Here is a 21,902-nt window from a genome sequence, read left to right on the forward strand (position 1 = left end):
GTCAACCTTTATTTTTATAAATAGAACTATACTCTGAAACAGTGATAAAAATTACATTAGCCAATAGATCTAAAGTCTTTTATTATCACTCTCAATTATTATGTACTGTATAAAATTATATATGGTTTTATGTGACGTGCTGTGTGGGCAATTTTTTTTTTTTTACACCAGTATTACAATGGTTAAGATGTTGTTAGACAGCATGAATTTCCACCTCCATTATAACCTTAGAGACTAATATTGAGTGGGAAATACATTGTTAAATCCAGGTAATAAGCAGATAGTTATTTGTTTTTGAAGTATGATACTAAGGGCCTGGAACATGGCTCAGTGTTTAAGATCATGGGTTACTCTTGCAGAGGATCTGGGTTCAATTCCCAGAACCAACCTAGAGTCTCACCCTGTTTGTAGCTTCAGTTCCAGGGGAACCAACACCCTCTTCTGTCTCATCCTATGTCAGCATGCAAGCAATACACAGACATGCATGCAGAAAAAACATACACATTGGGAAATACATAAAAAATTGGAAGTATAATATTATTATGCCTTCACTTAAAAAGTACAATGCATGCAGATGTTTCTTAACATCATATTGATTAGAAAATTGTCCCTATTCCTTACTAAATAATGTAAAACTTTATTGTTGAATATGTTGTGGCAGTTGTAGGTAGATCTGACTCTAAATATTTATATAGTTCTATTTCAAATTTGCATCCTTTTGGTGAGATGTAGGTGGGCTTCAGAACTGCACAGGTAGACTAGAAAAGGAAGTGTCCAGAAAACAAAACTGAAAAAACATTCTTTTCAGAGTTACTCTTTAGTAAATAATTGGTATTGAACTCCATTTAGAATATTCTTATCTGAATTGAGTCTGCTTATTCCATCATTTAACATGATGTTTAACATATTTCCATAACAAATATTTCATTTGTGGTTAGTTATATTTTTTTTAAAAACAGTGAGCCTTTTGTATTCACTGGACTCATATTGATTGACTTAAAATATAAGAATGAGATATGTGGGAAAATACCCTGTGTGGCCAACCTGTAAACACTTCTTTCTTACTGTCTTCTATGCAGTGCACTAGAACATCTACCCATGTAGAGTTTATATTGTGTTAGTTGTTAGTAGTAATGGATAGATGATTTAAGCTATAGAGATGGATTCTCTAAGTTACATGTAAACACTGCATCATTTGACATATATGACTGGTCATCCTCAGTAGTCACCACAGTCCTGGAGCCCGTGGAGTCAAAGAAAATACTGAATAGGCATTTTTTTTTTCATGTTCAGTCTGATTTTCAGTCACTATGGCAAATACATGAAAAAAAAAAACTTGATGAAGGAAAGATTCTTTTGCCTCACTGTTACAGAGGCTTAAGCCCATAGTCACAGGAGTCTGTGTTTCTGGAACTATGGTAACAGCAGCTGAGAGACAGAGAGACACAGGAAGGATCCCAGGATAAGATATAGTGACATACTTCTTTTAACTCGGCCCTTCCTCCAATTTTTGCAACATCTCCCAGTTATAGGAATAGATTTTTTAGTCTCTCAATAGATTAATCTAAAATTCTGTGAGGCCTCATGATCCAATCACCGCAGATTGGATCAACCAGCTCAGACCAAACCTTCAGAATATAAGCCTTCTGGGGAGATATTTCATATCCCAATGATAACATGCATACAGCAGAAAAGACATACAGTTTTTCTGTTAGCTGATAGACCAGTGCTAAAGCCAATGTGTCAGATATAGAATTTAAACCTTAATAATCTATGAACTCTACCAGATCCACCAACATTCGAGGTTTGAGCCTATGTGTGAAATTCTAGTTTTCTGTAGAAGGCTGCCAGGATCCCACCATTTTGTCTTCCCATGAAGTAAAACAAAAATGTTTACTCATGTAAATTTAAGCTGTTAGATGACACGTATGTGAAGTCATATGTTCCTGTTAAATTGCACTTTAAAAATTTGATTTTCTGTTTCATGGTTTGAATTTCAGATATGGTCCAAAGGTTTGTTTACGGAAGGCTTGAAAGTTTGCTCATTAATCCATATGTCAATAGCTTTTGGGGACTATTCCATAGTGTATACAAATTTAAAATGTGTTATGCAACATAAATATGCCCAAACTTTAAAATTATGTTTATTTGAGAAAAAACCCAAAAATATGTTCATTCATTTGTGAGTGAGAATGAGAAGATGAGAATAGAAAGGAAAGGAAAATGGCAAACCAGATTTGGTGTATGCTTGTAATTTTATCACTACAGAGTTTCAGGGCAGCCAGGAAGAGAGCAGAGTTCAAAGAAGAAAGGGGAGGGAGAGGAGGAGGAGAAAAGAGGGATAAAGGAGGAGGAAAGGGAGACAGAGGAAGATGGAGACATGTAAGAAGGGGGAAGAGGGGGAGGGAAGTAGAGGAGATGGAAGATGAGGGAGGGGAGGAGGTGGTATGGTTCCTTGAGTCTGTGTAACTCATTACACAGAGATAGCTTTTAACCACAGTCGTGGTTTCTTGCCTTTATTTCACTGTGTTTAAATTTTCCTCCCATCAAACATTTAGGACAATACTCTCTCATAGGAATCCAATTATGCAGTGGTTTGGGGTAGATCCCATCCACTTAGAGGCTGTTTTGTTTTTTTATAATGGATACTCCCCACTTCACGGCTCAATCTTGATAAATTCCTAATGATACAAGACATTCTGTAGGAGAGTATCCTATAGGTAACAAGCAATTCTTTTGATGCTAAGTATCACTATAAGATAGCAATAAAGTACAACTGTAATTTCAGATGACTGAATAATCCTTTGGGTGCATAAAATATTCCTTGAAATTACTATATATTTAACATTACCTCAAAATTAGACCATTTAAAGTGCAATATTTTACACTGACAATAGTTATAATAGAAAAGTAGATAGAGTCTGTGATGCAGTGATACACAAATATGGAAAATTCATGTCAAGGATTGTTGATAGAAAATAATGCTATACCCGGTCTAAATACAAATACTGTAAAAGTAATATAATATGGCATCTCTAACGTTTAATTAAGTATTAAATAATATACTTGGTCAGTAAGTGAGGTTAAGCTGTTTGTAGTTTCGCCCACTGCTTCTAAGATTGATTTTCATGAAAATTACTGTACTAAAATGTTTTCTTTTGTTGTACAGACTCAAATAGCGAACCTCAATTTGAAAATCGTCTCTTATTTGCAAAAAATGCTTTGACATAGTGCATTTGTTCTGGCTGGGCAGCAATAAAGGATTGTGGTATCATTTGAAGAAGGTTGTTTGACAGAGCCTGTTTGTTTATTTGGGGTAATGTGAGCTGCATTCAGAAAATGCCATATTTTGTTTCATGATTGTATACATTCTCTCCCGTTGCTCCCAGGCAAGACTTGTAAGCAGAGAAGACACGGATTTAGACCTTTTTTCCATGACCAGTGGAAGTGCTTTGTCTGTGAACAGAGAAAAAAAAAGCCAGGCACGCAGATACTCATCGGGATCCTCAAGTAAGCTATGGTTTCCTTCAGAATTAATTTAGACATCACAGACGAATTGACCAAAGCTAATGCCAGCATGCATTCTTTCACAGATAGGAGCTAGGGTGCCAGCCACCAGTGCTACCCACAAACTTGCCTTTGCCCTCTCTCCTTCCTTTACATGTCTTCTTTGATATGAACCAAATTAAATTATTTCTAAAACTCACGGCATCAGTACTTCTTTAATTAGATTATGTAAATCAAGGCTCCTCACTCATCCACTCTCTTGATCATGTTGGATGCTTTGATCTTTTTTTATTTTCTAAAGATTCTAAGGATAACCTTTACAAGTTGAATTTGTATATTAAACCAGAGCATTTGGGCCTTCGTCATTATTAAATGGTTCAAAGAAAGTTATGTCTTAAAGAAAACATTTTCAAATGTAGCAGAATTTTACATGATAAAGTATTAAATGAACATGATTTTAAAAAGTACTTTAATTTGAAAGATATCATTTTGATTGTTTGTCACAGGTGACTTTATAGTCATGCCTACCAAATATGTTTATTATCTCTCAATTTTAATTTAGGGATGGAACAGCCTGCTTTATAGATATAAAAAATTATATGAACAAAAATATATAGCAGGTATAAACTCTCAAAAAAGTAAACATAAAAAAATCTGCATCCTGAGGAATTTTATATTAATAAATCCTGTTTTTCTAATTTTTCATTTAATTTGTATCATAGACCATTTGAAATGACCTGTAACATGCAAAAATTGTTTCACTTCATATTATATATGTTAATTTTCCAAAACACATGTGAAATAAAAGTCTACACATAAGTTCATAGCATTATCCTTATTATCCCAATACTCTTTGATCTTATATTTATACAAAATTCATATTCTATTGAATGTGAAAAAAAATCAATAATACAGTTAGCACTTTCCAGATAAAATCAAACCTGAAAATGCTTCTGGAGCCCTTACTTTTCATCCAGATGCTTGGGCTTCAGTAGATTATAAGAACTGAAATCCCTTTATGCATGCAACTTAACTGTGATAAATGTTGGTTTACTTTTATAATAATTACTTCAATATCTCTAATTTGCACATATTTCCAGATTTATAAGATTTTACAGTTCTGGCATATTTATTACTTTACAGAATCTGCTTATTTTCTCTGTATGATTTAACAATATTTTATGTTTACTGATATAAAGAAAAATTCCTATCTTATATAAATTTCGGAGTTCTTGCTAGAATATGCTGTTTACATTGATTTCAGCTGTGGCATACATATATATGAGTAATGCAACCCATGTTATGCATTGGATATCAATTTCAATCACTAAAGGTTAAAAAATGAACAATCTAAAATGAAATACAAAAGCACAATACTGTTTTCTCATTGTACAGAGTATCAAAACTTTTCTTCAGGACTTGTGTTGTTTAGTTTACTAGTAGAGAGCTTGCTTAGCAAGCACAGCCTAAGTCTGATCCCCAGCACTGAAAAAAAAATGAAAAGGAAGAAATAAATAACACTAACAAGAAAATTTGTTGATCATATGCCATCAGATAATTAAAACTCAAATTGCTCAATAAATCAGCAACTATGCTGTAACACACAGCTTTGTGTTTCATATGCATGACATTGAACCATAGGTCATAGAATATATAAGATCATTAAATAAAATTCATGAATTCCTTTTGATTATAAATCCTTTAGATTATTTTTATACTTACCTTTGTATTATTTAAAAATTTTTAATGATGTGGTATAAATGTGTTGTGAACATACCTGAATACCCCTACTTCTATTATCCTTCCCAACGCCTGCAGACTGCCTCCTCAACCTAATACAATCTGTAACACAACAGAATAATACTATTCCCACAGAACGAAATTCCAATTAGTTGATGATAGATGACTGTATTGAAAACACTAACAGTCTTTAAATAAGCTTAGCAAATGAAATTTTAAGATAAGTCATTTTAGAAAAGGATTAAATTAAATATCCAAATGATTGAGTAAAACACTTAGTCATTGTAATTATTCATCTACTGCTACATCCGTACAATATAATTGTAAACACTGTGAGTCTTGACGTCAAACATAACCTAGTCCCTCAAAACGGACTATAGTACTACTTTTCTGTAGAATTGCCGTTAGAGTCAAATAGAATGCATTTAGAATAATGTCAGGTCAAAATAAGTGATGAGTAAGTGTTTTTATAATCACAACCTAGGCATGGCAGCTGAGATCTCAAATGCAGAGGTAAATAGGCTAATTGGTTCTTCATGTATAAGGACTTTACTCTTAGTTACTTGACCAAAAATAATTGGTTTAGCCTTTTAGTTTATAGAGATCCTTTAACCTTCAAAGATTTTACACACTGTGCTTTCATGGCCCTGGGCCAACTGCTTATAGCTTTGAACGCTCTTTTTCCTTGAGCTTTCCCTCTCTCTCAAAACTTGTCACCCTGTTAAAGCTAAAACATTTCTTTTTACTTTGAAAGCCAAATCTAGAGGGCAGTTTATGAGCCACAGCTGTGAAATGCTCTGGGAGCCTTTGGACTCTTCTAAATACTATCCTCCACTGTTTCCATAATAGTGTAAAATGTATCCTTCATAATTAGATAAATACTGGATTATCATCTCAGGTCTACTATCAGAGACAAGTCATACGACTGTGGATAAACTAACTTGTAAGAATACGTTTAGTATCTGTAAAATGGGACAAGAATGTGTTCTCTCTCAGGGTGTTATGAATAAATCAGTAAAATGTGTAAATCGGGTGACATATTACTTAGCATATTGTAAAGGAAACAACATGTTCTGCTCTTCTTCCGTCGTTGTATCTTTTGTGTCTTATTGCAGATTTTAAAATGAACCAACAGCAGAACTGCCTTTCTCTTGTGTGTTCTTTTACTATGCCAGCTGTCACAGGCAATTGTATCTTGGCACAGAGAATTTCTTAATTTTTGTCCCTTTTCTTTTCGTCTTTACTTTTCATTAAAAGAAGCCAAGATTACCATCACTATCTAGATTTCTGAACCATCATAAAGTTTGCAAAGAAGGAATGGAGGTTTCTTTGTTATTCAAAACTTGTATGTCAAGTGAGTTTCTTATTTAAATAACATTTATGCAAAATATCTTATTTTATTAGTTATTTTGGCTTTGTCTGTTTTTACCATTTAGTACCTATTATCTACTATGCATTACAATAATAATTTTACTGTAAAAGCAACTTATAGCTTTGAAAATTACTTTTATTGCTGGGTGTAGTGGCACACGGCTTTAATCCCAGCACTTGGGAGGCAGAGGCAGGCAGATAGTCTGAGGCCAGCCTGGTCTACAGAGTGAGTGCCAGGAAAGTCAAGGTTACACAGAGAAACCCTCTTAAAAAAGAAACAAAAGAAAACAATTACTTTTGTTGTCTTTATACTTCATGATAATTTTTCTTTGACAGCTAATATAAATAAAATTGAAGAATTTAACAAATTAGATTCCATCCCCACAGAAAAGAGAAAGCAGCTACTTGAATCCTCCAATTCGTAACTTGGCTGATAAAGAGTAGAGCATAAAAATTTTCAAGCCATTTATTGAATGCTTATTGTCTCTTCATACTTAACATGGCAACTTCTGTGCTTTCTTGATAGCCTTCATTTTTACAATTAGCAAAGAATTGGATATCCACAATGGCTCTGTAATAGTGAATAATAAACCCCAAGTCATGCCCTCATTTGGACACATAGAAACATCTCATGACATGTGAACCCTTTTGTTGAATATGGAAGTGTGTATTGTTCAGAAATGACTCAATTAACGTAGTGTTGAGAGCAGAACACCTCTTGTAAGCAGTGTGCTTCACTTGTACTGAGTGACATTTGGGAAATAGGTAGGAAAGAGAGAGAGTACATGACATTTTCTTCTTCCTTCGCTGGAGGCAGGGTATGCTGATTAAGGAAGCTAAAAGCTTTGGTAGAAATTCAACTGGAGACTTTCTAGTGTCTAAGAGACATTGCCATGCTCAAGTCCTCACATTTATAAGCATTCATGAGGACAGTCTGTCAGTATATGAAGGATTTCATTCCAGGTGAGTTTTTCAAATAACCCTATCATGAGACACAAATTTCCATAGTTCCAGCTTATATTGAAGTCAGTCTATTAATTGTCCATTCAAAAGGGAATGTAGAGTTCACTTTGGTGTTCAGTATATTACACAAGGAAGAGTTCAGGGCAAGACCACACTGTCTATCCATCATGGAGTTTTTGATCTATAGAAATATTTGCTGTGGATTTGGGCTCCTGATTTGGTCCTGTAACTCATAACTCAGGGAAGTTTATCACAGGAGACACTCTACTAACATTCTGGTCAGGAACTCCAAAGCCTCATCCTCCTGCAGTGCCTCTCTAAAAACCTTTTCATGAGTAAGCTGAGTATGGACTTCATTTTAAAAGAGAAATGCTTTTGAGAAACATCCTTATTACAAATCATATTGTGAGGATGCATTTGTTGGTAACTGGTAATAACTTGATAATGAACATGTTCATAAATTCATGTGTTAAATTACTACTTTCTGAATAGAATAATAAATTTTTTTTCATTATAACAGTATATACAAAGAACATTTGTATAAAGAGTAAATTAGGCACAGTTTTCCCTTTACAAAAGACCACAGCTTGGACTATATTAAGTTTTAATATTTTATTCATGGTACTTTAGAAATGAAATTGAAGAAAAGCTATATCACTAAACAAACATGTATTGATCATCAAGTATACATCAGTGACTATTATGTGTGATAAATATAATTTCACATTAAATTAAATACCAAAATTATGATATTTTAAAAACATTAGGCTTCATGATCATATATATCTACCACAGTGGATACTATGATTTTGAATTAGAGACTACAGCTCCAGTTTGTTTTCAATACTAACAAAAATCTCAATGGAATTTCAAAATAGCATTATTTGTTGGGTTAAATACCTTATATCTCTCTGAAATCATCGATAATAAATCTCATCTGAAGCAAAGGTGTGGTAATGTTCCCAGGTGTTCATTTTTTATGGTTCAAGAAGTGGCACATGCAGCTTTCAGCTAGCTCTTCCAGTGAGGATGCTCGGTTAGGTGAGGGTGAGTGTTTTTCAAAAGACTCCACCAAGCATAGCAGTCTTTCTCTCTGAGCAATATTCCTCGATGTCTTATTTTCATAAGATATCATCTGAGTAGGTGTAGTAATTATCACTAAGAGTATTTTGAATGGACTATTTGTATGGGGGCACCTGGTTCCTTCAAACTGAGAGGGTGCCTTGACACCTAAATATGACTGACTGCCATTATAAAATAGCACCTGTTTAAGAGTCATCTAAGAACTATTTTGAATGCAGAGATTGTAGAATGTATAGCAGGTCGTACTTGATTGTATCCCACCAGCCAAAATAATAACACACCTCATCTTGCTGTTAAAGATGAGGAAAATCACACTTACATGATATTTTATTTCATAATCTTGTTAATTAATTAGCTAAATGTATAATTTTACATTTTATAATGTCAATAGATCAGTAATAGACAGATAGATGGATAATAGATGATACACATATACATGCATCATATATACATATATACATACTTACATAGGATAAGATAGGTGATAGCGCTCACAAAGTTATGTGCAAGGGAACATCACCTCCTAATTCTTGTTACATGACTAATTTATAACTATAAGTTGATTTATAAACTTTTCAAATACTATGGTTTCTTTGGTAAACTAACCTGCCCATTTTTGTCATCTTATTTTCAAATCTTATTTTCCTGCCCCTAACATATCTTTTTACATATGCTACTTTCAAAGTTTCAAGATCTCTAGCTAGTATTTGACTATATAGACAGTTATTCTATTTTCTATAGGTCCCTTACATTCCATAACTTACACTTATGCATAGTTATTTCCTCACTAAATATTATAAACTTCTTATACTTAGGTTAAATAGCTGTTACTTTTCGATGTCCAAACATATTTTAATTATACTTAATCATGTCCAGCTTGCATATTTTCATATCAACTGAAACTATATTTTTAAAAGAATAAATTGATTTTCTTATAGTTGTCCTCTAAATGGTGAGCATTTTACTTATATTTGGAACTTATAAAAGGTAAATATAAAGAAATTAATGAAGGAAATAATTAATAAAGAAAATCCATGAAGTTATAATTCTAGACTAATTTCTTCAGAGATTATCTTAAAGATTAGTCATGAAGGAATCTCTTATTTTGTGTCTATTTTTAAAAGGTTCCCAGGAGAGACTATTCTTAATGTTATTTAAGTATATGTTTATGCTTGTATGGCCATAACCACAAATATATCTTAGGATTCGTTGACCAACCTTAAAAGATTTGGTAACATAAATCTTTCAAGACTTTGAGCAGTAAATGGGAAGTCAGTGTAATAAGCATAAAAATATAGAAGTCTAAAAACATCACTTAATGAAATGATTCTGAATTTTAAAAATTATGTCGAAGGTATAAGATAGGAAGATGATAGGTAGATGATAGATAGATAGATAGATAGATACATACATACATACATACATACATACATACATACATAAGTGTTTTACTGTGTTCACACATTGATAACTTTTCTTCATTTTTTCTTTTTAATGCCTGGTTTTTAGATAAGGGGTGAATCTTTCCCTTCCATGCTTTTACAAGCAGATATGTACCTCACAATTATATTTTATGATTATTTTGTCAGTATTGCTATGTGTTAAAGTCATGCTTTATTAGTGAATATAAAGCATGATGTCTTCTCTAAGATAAATTCTAGCCAGCTGGGCAACAGTGGCACATTCCTTTAATCCCAGGACTCAGGGAGGAGAGGCAGGTTTAAGGTTAGCCTTGCCTATAGAGTAAGCTCCAAGATAGCCAGGACTACACAGAGAAACATTGCCTTGGAAAGAACAAAAGAGAAAAAAAGGAAGGAAGGAAGGAAGGAAGGAAGGAAGGGAGGGAGGGAGGGAGGGAGGGAGGGAGGGAGGGAGGGAGGGAATAAAGGAAAGAAGGAAGGAAGGAATAAAGGAAAGAAGGAAGGAAGGAAGGAAGGAAGGAAGGAAGGAAGGAAGGAAGGAAGGAAGGAAGGAAGGAAGGAAGGAAGGAAGGAAGGAAGGAAAAAGAAAGAAAACTCTAGTCATACAAAGCTAAATTTTGATTCTGTTACTATCATTGTACTTTGGGCAATCAATACCTTACTACATTGGCTGTGTTTTCCAATTTGCAACTGAGAGTGGTGATCTATATTTTGCAGAGATGTAATAGTGGGAGCTTCAAGTAAGAGCTTGAATGGTAGATTCCTGCTACTTGCTATTCCTTCGGCATGATGTTTATAGTAACAGCATGAGGGAATTTGACTTGACCAACTGAAGAGTAAATGGATGATGAAAACATATGAAAAAACATGAAATATTCCTTTAGCAGATTGATAATAAAATGTTATTTTAATAGTAAATTCCATCTTAATATGAAATATATGTGTGTATATATTTGTAATATATATAATATAATTATATATAATATATGTAAAATATAATAACATATGTATTAGTGCTTTTAATAAATGGCAAAAGTACAACTGACTGTTCTGCCTACAAATCTACTAAAACAATTATTGATGTTCACATTTTGTGAAAACAGTAAAACTTCATTATAGAACATGCTCAGTTGACTTTCATACTGTCCGTGAAAAGCATTTGAATTAAATCCCTCATAGAGAAAGTATTTCCCCATATTTAAACATAAGCTCAGGTATTATAAATATTTGTGACCACTGTTGGTGAGATGGTCCAATAGGTGAAGACACTTGCCACCAAGACTGAGTACCTGAGTTTACGACTCACAACTACAAGGTAGAGGGAGAGAACCAAATTCTTCAGGTTCTTCAGACCTCCACAGGAGTGCTGTTGCAGGTACATGTTCGTGTTCCCCATATGAAATAAATAAATAAGTGTAAGCACATTTTAAATATGTTTTTGACTGAAAAGTTAAACTTCTATTCTGTACAATAATGTCTGAGATCTTTATTCCTGTTTTTATTTTATAGTAATATAAGTATAGTAAAAATGCTATTTTTTTTGACACCACAAAGAACTATTACTGTTATGTTTTGGTCTTTGCCAATGTAAATCTTTTAACTTTAAGGCTTATTTTTATTATACTTGTAGGCACACACGTGTGTGGGTGGGTGCACACACATGCAGTACACAGTGTTCTTGTAGAGATCAAAAGATAACTTGTGAGAGCTAATTCTTATCTTCCACCATGTGGGTCTGGAGGAACTCAGGTCAGTACACTCGAAAGCAAATTCCTTTACCTACTTTCATCAACTTACCCGTGTTGCTAGTTCAAGGTTCTTTCTTATTCTTGTTTTAAAAGGTATGGGGTAGGGGTAGTGGAGAGGTCAAGTTTTGTTATTTTTTACTTGTTTGGGTTTTTTTTGTGTTTGTTTTGTTTTCTGTCTTAAGTTATTGGGCAGGGACATTAAAATGTACAAACTTGTTAAATCTTGATATTCTATCTCTGAAATACTTGACAATTAATTGAACAAACATTGACATTGATGTTTCAGCTCTTAGAATAGTCCAGTAATCAAAATTGTAAATTAAAATGAATTGTTATCATACCAAGGCCATGCTTATATGGCTAGTAGACTGCCCAAATAAAAATAATGTTTAAAGTTGTTTCATTGAGAAAGGAGACACAGAATAAAGTGCTGTTGCCTTAATATCTTTGAAGCAGTTGATACTATCCAAGATCTGAGATAGTTTAAGGAAACAGTGAGCAATGATTACAAGCACAGTTAAATATAACAGTTATTAGTAACCCCAGATTAACATTTTCAGATCTGAAGCTGTAGCTAGTTTAAACATAGATTGACACAACCCCAAAAGGGCAAATTTCATCTGCCCTTACATGAGATAAATAACATGTCAGCTACATTTATGCCTTGTAGATAAAAAAATAATTTTTGAGGGCAAGATACATGCATGCTCTATTGATAATAAATTAAAGCATAATGTTTCTAACTATAATATTTTATTTCTTACTCATTTCTTTCATGACAGCTTTCTTTTTAAATAAATTATTTTACTCTATTTTTTTCTTTTCTGTTATTATTATTGTTGCTTTCAAACCAATTTCTTACACTAGTTAATGTGGTACAGAAATAAACGAGTATGGTCAAATGTGAAATGCATTTGTCAAATGAATGAAACTGAAGTGCAATAATATAATAAATCCTCGGGCTAGCCATGTTTATTGTTGCCAAATGTCTCTCTGCTAAGAACTAATAAGCATGAAAAGGGATAATGAAAGTTTCCATGAAAAGTTTTTGGGAAACCTCTCCACAAGTCTTCACTATCTGAGAATGTGGAAATAAGTATTCATTTTATACAAGTTCCATATGAGGACACTAAAGATGAAATTTGGAGAATAGAGTCACATGGGAAACCACCACAGTATAACAGCTCCTGATATTACTTGGTTCACAGAAGGAAACTGACAAGGAATTTCACTTGAATAACAGTAATAGGACAGTGTCTACTACAGGAGGCATAAACACACACACATGATGAATGAATGTGTGAACTAAAGCAACATTTGCAATTGAAGCTAGTGAAGACAGCAAGTGAACTTGAAAATCCAATTGAGTTCTAAAAGTTCACATTTTAAAGGATACAACAAGCATTTTAGGGATTGCTTAAAATGCATAATATTGCTACAAATTTGCTTTGACAAAGTTAACATGAGGCAGAGAAGAGAGAAGATAATTAAATGTTTTAATATCGTGTTATCGTGTTATACATGAGCTAGATAGCATCAAGTGAATACATATGTCAAACTAAGATAAAAATATACATTTAGTTATTTACCTTGTCTATGACACAGTTTCTTAGTTACAGATACTTGTGGTTGCTTCAATGTTAATATATGAAACAATATAATTCTGAAAAGAATATTTTTTGAAAGTGATTGGAGAGTTTTATAAATAGATTATCCAAAATCAGCATAAAAATTTGTGACAAGCATGGTCTGACTTATAAAATTCCGTTAAGAACAACAATATGTAGGAGACTGTGAGGGATAGAAGTTGCTTGTTGTTTATTAAATCTCACTCTTCGAATAATGAGATGCACTTTTGATTACCTGGTTAATACATTAGTTTAAAAATCCAATAATTATCTAATATGAAATCGAGAAATCATAAAACCACAATAATCAAGGTTATGCAAAATAATTGCTGATAGAAAGAAGTGTTTGGGGTGACTTGGAGCCACGTAAGAGAGTGGTAATCTATTTCTGAGGCAAATCCTATAGCATTTTGTTGTCCAAATCAAATCGCCAAAGATAAAATCCTCCAGGAGGAACAAGGTCAGTATTGAGCAGTAATAACCACAAGATAGATATAGAATCAAGACAAGACGTTAGCTCTCCATATTTGCTGCATGTGCTAGCCATCCTTGTGTGTCCAGAAGACAGCTGCAAGAAATGATGTAATTCCACAGCCACATGCTAAAAGCGGTAAAACCTGGAAAACAGTGCATACTGTAAGGCAGGCTAAAAGATTCTAAGTTGAATATACATGACAGTCATTCTAGTAGTTCTAACTGGTTAAAATACAAGATATTCTATACAATAAACTCCCCTCTCTGATTCATTTTAACTTTTAGGTGTATTTTTCTCCAAATCAATATGCTTTGTCAATGCTAAATATTTGTATTATGCATGTTGGCATTTAAAAAACTCACCTCCAAAAATAAAAATTAAGAAGCAAATATAGACATCTTATTTATCCTAATGCTGATAACAAATACTGTGGATATTTTAGTGATTATCAAGGATACCCAACCTATGATTTTTATTTGTCTCTTAAATAGTAAGAGAATAAATATAAACCAGACGTGAAGCTGCATTCTTCTAAGGCCAGCACTTAGGAGGCAGAGGCAGGTGGATCTCTAGGAGTTTCAGGCTTGCCTTGTCTACATAATGAGTTCCCCGGGCCAGTCAAGGCTACATAATTAGACTCTTTCTCAAAAGGAAAATAAGAAGAATAAACATAATTTTCACTCTTTAATTGCAATTTTGAGCATCAGAAAAATTCTGTTAATAATTTATAACCTATAGAAACCTTTTGTTCTGTAAACAAAAATTAAAATCCCAGGAACAAGCAAAATAACATTGAGGAACTCTTCACACGGCATAAATAACCTGTGCATCCTTTATCTATATTCTTCAAGTTTGATTTTAAATTGACCTATCTGCACTTCACTCAGCATCAAACATGTTTAAGAGTGCTGTTATTTGAAGTCTGTCTGACCCACCCTGCTTCGAACTTGACCAATGTAACTAATTCATCACACTGAAATCGATGTAAATGCTTTGCTGCTAAAAATTTGTTCTGGTCACTTTCATTAAATTTTTTTTTCTCCATGCTTTACTTATGCTGTATTTGCTGTTAAGTAATACAATATGGGAAGGCCTTTGCAAAGGTTTTTATATCCAGACACATAGTGTTGGGTGTATTGATGAAAATCCAATGACGTATTACTATACATCATGAGATTTCTATTTTGACCCGTTTAACAGGTTTTTTATACATACCAGGAGAGTCACTCAAAGCATTTTACATATTAAATTACTTATCAAAACACTGTATATATAGACCTTGGCATTAGTTAGGAACCAAGGATTAAATCTTTTTTTTTTTTTTTTTTTTTTTTTTAATTTAAGACCAGAACAAATCTTGAGCAAAACATAGATCTTGTAGCAAAGAAGTGGCTGGGTAGGAAATATAGCACACTCATGAGGACACATTTCCAGCACAAATGTGAGAGCCCGCTTGACTGATTTCTATAATTGCCTGCAAATACGCAGCAGGTTATTGTCAAAAATAAACCCCATAACAATAATTCTGCAGAAAAGTACTGCTAAAAGTGCTTTGGTCATATTTTTTTTCTGTTCCTGGAGCTCTCTTCAGTAAGGTATGTCGAACTCCACTATCAATGTTTTGAAGCAAGAACCTTTTTCTCTTTTATTTTCATGTGGGTAAGTAATTTTCGAACGATTATACATTGACCGTATTAAATTGCTTTTTATTTCTGTGTTTTATTCTTAAAGTAATCACGGGATGAGGTAATGATTTTGTTATCAGTGCCAATATGTGATTCCTTCACAGATGCATTTTTACTCCTCTGTTTGTTTTCAATGTATCTAGTGATTTGAGAGTTTATATGATAACAAAGACTCTCACTAATGCAATGAGAAAATAAGCCATATAGATTACTGCTTAAACTGTTCATTTACACATAGCAAGATAATAAACTCAGGCACTTAATCACACCTAAACTGTTGTCTTAGAAAAAATTCTGGGTTCATTGCTTATTTTCAAGATTAATTCCCTAGTTGTCAATTCACTAACAGCATATTTCACAATTGCTGTGAAGTCATCCCATAATGTTTTTTTAAATTGTAGTTATTATTTCCTGAATGAACTACACTAGATAAGGGAAAATTTATAAACAGGCTTTATAAATATAGGAGCAGAGTGAGGATAAGTACAAGAAGATTTGAAGACTCGTCAGCAGATCCAAAACAATGACAACAGAGCAGAATTAGTTAAACAAATAGACCAGATGGTAAATGTTCAGTAGGAGAATCCTCCAGACTGGAGAAACACTTGCAATTAGAGCTTTTTAATTAATTTTTATCCAAATTTAAAATAATTGTTTTAGAAGTATGTAAACTTATCTATAAATGTTTCAATAATGTGGACATAAAATGCTTCTCTGATTAGATGCTCCTTGGCATTTTGGCTTAAAACTTATATTAAGCACAAAGTATTTGAATGATAGATGTTGTAATTAGATAGCTTCAGGAAGAATACTTTTAACCAATAGTGAACTAACTATGTTGTTGATTTCAGTTTTAAAGCTCCTACTTATTTCTACCTACTACTTTGAATAATGCTTGCAACCACTTGATTTAGCTCTCTGTATTTGAGCAGCACATTTTGCTAGATGTTAGTAAAAAACCTACTCGTTTTTTATTAGTCTCATACTTTAATATAAATATATTATTTCTCAGATTCCTTGCACCTCCACACCCAGCCTTAGTCATATATGTGTGTGTGCGTGTGTGTATGTATATATACTCATTATATGTGTGTGTGTGTGTGTGTGTGTGTGTGTGTGTGTGTGTCCTCATAAAAGCCTGCATTTTGTTCAGAGAGTTTTAACTACTAGAGTGTAGCGATTGCTTGCTCTGACTGCTTTTTAAGAAGTGTGAAGTAGACATTCCATTCAGTTACTTGGGGAAAAATTAAATTAGAGCTTTTCCAATATATAATAGTGAGAAAGAGGCTGTGCTGTTGGCATGCTCCCCTGGCACCCTTTAGGCCACTGGTTTATCATATAGGACATCTCTGCTTCATGTCTGGATCATCCCTGTGGCTTGAATGCATTCTTCTCTTCTGCAGTCTCCCCCACAGAGCTCGATTAAGGCAGGATGAATCTGGCCACATGTGGAAGCCGGCTTCAGCTGTCATTTCCCTCCCTGATTAGTTTCTCTGCTGAGACTGTATGCAAGGAGTGCCAGCTGAGAAGTCTCAACCCCTGAACTGTATTCTCTCTCCAGCAGTCTTTGGCACTTAGGTGATAATCTCTTTATGTCTCAAACACCCTTTCCTGAAACAATACGTTTTAGTCCCTGCACACACACTTTTCAGAAATATTCTTTTTGTTGACTATCAGTAAAATATTCCCACTTGCAGACATTCAGTAATGTCTTTGAATTTGTTTCATCGCAGTATTAACCCTAGAAATTAATGTAATGTAAACTAGTGTAATACTCTAATTATGAGAATATTTTTAAATATGAAATAAGTTTTTAAAGTTCATACTGTCATAACAAATTTAAATCACAAAATACTGTCTACCTTTGTGATAATGCTTCTAAAATGTTTTAAAATATATTGAAATTTTCATTAGACTCCACCATCCTAAATTAAAAAAGGAGGTTGGGAGTTTGTTTTGTCTTGTCTAAACTCACTTAAACACGAAGGCATCACAATGGAGAATCATGTGGTTTGAACCTTCGCCTCAAGCCAGTATTGAGGAAGCCCTGGAATGTGTCTTTCGGCTGCTTTTACAGTGGCTTCCCCACAAACACAGCCCTGTCGCTTAATCCCCAGGAGATTTGAAGCAGATGAGCACAAGTTTCTAATAGTATTCTTGATATGGCCCCTTTGGATCTGCCTGAACAAAACATGCTTTGTCTATTTGCCCATTTCTGTGACCATTTGTTTCCACCGCTAGCTGCTGCCGTTGCTTCTCCATAGGTAATCTATAACTTGATCCAGATAACCAAACCTTCACCCAGCTCCACGTTTATAACACCTGGGCACAAAATATCCTCGCAGCTTGCTGTCATTACAATACAGCTGAAAAGATACTCCCCACCCAACACGTAAGGCATGTGTAACCTGCACTTATACAACCCAGGTTGTTGACAACCACTGTGGGGTGTGCGTGTCTGTCTCTGTGTGCGTTCTGCTAGATTGGATCCTAAAGAGATTCTTAATTTCTGGGTTTAATGTACTTTCTATTGTACCAAAAAAGTCTTTGTTATGAAGAAATAATTCAATAACTCAACTTTTAAGGCCAATTTTAGCATATGCTTTATTTTATAAAATAGAAACCACTAACTACTAACTTTTTGGACGTAGAAATGTATAGAATCATTAAAATGTTTCATCTTTGCATACTGTTGTAACATTGAACCTACAGATAGAAAAAAACAAAGAAGCCTATGTGGAAAAGAGGAAACAGTGATGTCTATTACCTATGTTACAGTTTTGCTTTTATTTAACCTAAATGCAATTTGTGTCCATTTTTTCATATATCATTTGCATACATTAATTCAACAAATGTATTTTTATATGCTCAGAAATTATAAAGTTTTCAAGTGCATGTTGCTGATTTAGGAATACTTCTTATTCTAAAGTATAATTTGATTGGATCATGTTAAGAGAAAGTATATTTAATATCACTGTCTAGGTTGTTCAAGCACGAAAATACTTACACCAATGATAACAAACACAAGACCTTCCATTAAAGAGCGCATATCATTCCGTGACAATCCTGTTCGACTCAGCGGTGGATGGGGAAGTGGTAAAAAGAAGGTGAAAAACCTCCACCTGATCCTTCCAGCGTCCGCATCCCAAACACAAGGCCCATGACTTATTTAAGTCTATGGATACCTGGTCCTGCTATGAGTTGGAAACAATGTTTTAGAATGATGTATTTAATGTTTCATTATGATATTTCATAAACTTGTTTTCTGGGTCAGTTATCTACTTCTCATTCATTGCTAGAGTTTGCGTTTCCTCTTGTGTTCTTATGGAATAGCCTCACCCAAAAAAATTCTCGAGATACTGCAGGGCAATTTGTACAAACACTTTCTTGTTTGGTTTATATTCTATGACACATATCCTCAAGATTATTCTTTTTACTATTTTAATATAATATGTAAAGGAATATAAATACATTGATGTTGATTAGAGAAATATTAGTGAATAATTACTACAGTATAAGTTTGAATGTACCAAATTGTATTTCTTAGCTATCTCATATGGCAATTCAAAATAGATAGCAAAAATCACCATTTTTATTTTTATTTTGAAGCTTCTTAGAGAAGTAAAATATGTATGTACTGTTTAAGTTAAAATGAAATACAAATTTAAATAATTATCAACCTGTTCATTTGGAAGTTTATGTGTAATGTTTCATTCAAGTGTATTTTATTCTTGTTTACGTCAATGTGAATTGTGTTCTTTAAGATTATTCAGTTCATTCACATATACTCAGTCACTTTAAACATTTTTAAAGTACCTTTAAATTGCCATTTTAAAGGTTGTTTTTTTTTCTGAGCTGAAAACCATCATTTTAAAATTTTAGTGTATTTTCTTAAATCACAGAAAGGTCTCACTAAGGTCTTACTAGCATAAGGATAATTTTCTCCTATTATCTTGGCAAATACAGTATGCAAAATGTTGCATTCGGCTCAGGGCTCAGAGGACCTATTAATCTGCATCTGGAATGCCTTTCACGAAGCTAAAGCCAGGGTTCTCCAGTGACTCTCCTTAGCGCACTCTGTGTAATAGGATCCAGTGAACTTCTGCTTTCCCTTTTGTTTTTTCCGGCTCTCTGGTGAAAATCTTCATCCCGCGATGACTAACCAGATTTCAAGATGCATTTGTTTAGTTTTTATCCCCCGTGCACTTTTGGAGTCCTGTTGCATTTCAAACCTGTAAATCTCTTTTAACCTGATTGGGATAGAAATGTTAATGAGCCTTGGGCTGTCAATCTATAAAGAAAACATGGATTCGTTTGTTTCAGCCTAGAAACTGAGCTCCACATGTCCTTGTTTTGTGAACACTGTTAGGTCATCCCTTTGCTAACAACATCCACAAATCAGCATAATGTAATGATGGAAAATATTTTATCTCAGCTTATTTTCAACTCAGAGGGAAAAAAACCACATTAAAGCTGACATCGATAGGGTTTTATGGTTCATATACCTACCCAATGAAGTGGAAAGGCTAGTATGAGAAATGAGACGTTTATTATTCAACTGTTTTATATGTAAGAGAAACTTCATAGCTCTCTCCTTTTATAAGCTTTTGTGATTTTTCCCCATAATATTGTGAAGATGATTGCTATTGATGTTCTTAAATTTGTAGGTGAGAGTTGATAAATGTGAATAAAACTTTTCCTGAATTATGGTGTTTAAATCAGAAGTTCTTTATAGTGTGATTTATTTGTGCCTACTCTGAAACTGATTATCCAAAGAATCTTATATTTCAAACCTGTCGTTTTATAGTTCTACTAGTATATTTGTGTTTATGCAACTGATATTTTTACAGTTTAATAAAACATCCAAGTATTTGATCCAAGAATTGTTTCCTTCTGGTGTTTTTTTTTTTTAGGAGACATCCCTAAAATTTTATGTATGTATTTATTTAATCAGTTGCTATTGATTGATTGATTGATTGATTGTGTGCGTGTGTGTGTGTGTGTGCGTGTGTGTGTGTGTGTGTGTGTGTGTGTGTGTGTGTGATGTAGAGAGATGGAGAGATTGGGGGGTGGGTGGAGGGCTAGTTATGCCAGGGCACACCTGTGGAACTCAGAGGACTACTCCCAGGAGTCAGTTCTCTTCTGCCACCTTGTGGGATCCAAGACAGAACTGAACTCTTCAGAACTGAGCATAAGTGCCTCTACCTTCCCAGCTACCTTGCTATTTTGAGCAAATATTCATCCTTAGGGTTCAAGAAGGAAAATATGTAAGCCTGTCTTATCATGTAGCTGATAATGAATTTCCATATTGACAGTAATAGACTTAGTCATCGGTGCTATTCACGTGCCTTACTCCAACTGACTGTCTTCCCTGGATACTATGTCTTACTTTTAACACCTTCTGAATGACCGTGTCCCCTCCCTTTCTGTAACCCACTTTCAATGCAGAAGGCTCATCAGTTTTTTGTTTGGTTTGGTTTTTGGTAAGAATGACAAACTGAATCATTATACGCCAAAAAAAAAAAAAAAAAAAAAAAAAAAAAAAAGCCTGTTAGAAGTTTTAGGTGGGTTATTTAGAGAATCCAGAATGTTTTGATATGAGAGGGTCCCTTCTCAGGATCTGGGCCAGCAACACCACCTTCGTGACACACTAATCAATGATAGATCTTCTTAAGCCTCTCGCAAAACATAATTCCACTTCATTATGGACTATGCACCCCTCCTCCTCACTGTCTTCAGGAATGAGTTGGAGGTATACTAATCTCATTGAAGGAAATGAAAATAAGAATGTAACAAACACCAAAATATGGTTGCAGGCATTATAATTTCAAATTATATGCTAAAAGGATAATATACCAACATTCCTGCAAGGTAGAGATTTTTCCCTTTTGACAGAAAGAAGAGAATTTATCTTAAGAATATGCTAGGGGCAACAGACAAGCATTAAAGTGTTTCTGATATATGTAAAAATAAATAGAAGTCTTTTAATGGGTATTTATTTTAAATCTTAATATTAGCACCATAAACTTTTGTTCTTGTATTAACCAACTATACTGTTTACTTATTAGATTGGTCATTTCCTTGATTTTTTTCTTAGTTTGTAATTAATTCATGTTGTTTCGCTGGCATGATCTAAATTTAGGCTATTGAAGTTTAAATTACATTTTGAAAATGTTTAACTGACAGTGTATTCTATACAAAATAACTGAAATAAATGGTGTGGCAAAGAGAAACATCTTTATTAATTATAAAAAGAAAAACATGTCATTGGCATAAGAGGG

General features: G+C 33.7%; 1 protein-coding gene across 2 annotated transcripts in view; it reads left to right on the forward strand.

The window, feature by feature from the left end:
• The window catches only part of Lrriq1 (leucine rich repeats and IQ motif containing 1), a 183,645-nt gene extending 163,154 nt beyond the window's left edge, over positions 1-20,491 (forward strand). Inside the window, exons 27-28 of one of the 2 annotated variants that reach the window (XM_037196787.1) lie at positions 3,390-3,510; positions 18,604-20,491. In XM_037196787.1, the coding sequence (XP_037052682.1) occupies positions 3,390-3,510; positions 18,604-18,785 (303 nt within the window). In that variant the 3' untranslated portion in view covers positions 18,786-20,491. Of the gene's footprint in view, positions 1-3,389; positions 3,707-18,603 lie in introns of those variants that run through there. The other variant, XM_037196788.1, reaches the window with a different exon arrangement.
• Positions 20,492-21,902: the final 1,411 nt, after the last annotated feature.

The sequence above is a fragment of the Peromyscus leucopus genome, chromosome 18 (genome assembly GCF_004664715.2).
Source record: "Peromyscus leucopus breed LL Stock chromosome 18, UCI_PerLeu_2.1, whole genome shotgun sequence".
In the NCBI taxonomy this organism is placed as follows: domain Eukaryota; kingdom Metazoa; phylum Chordata; class Mammalia; order Rodentia; family Cricetidae; genus Peromyscus; species Peromyscus leucopus.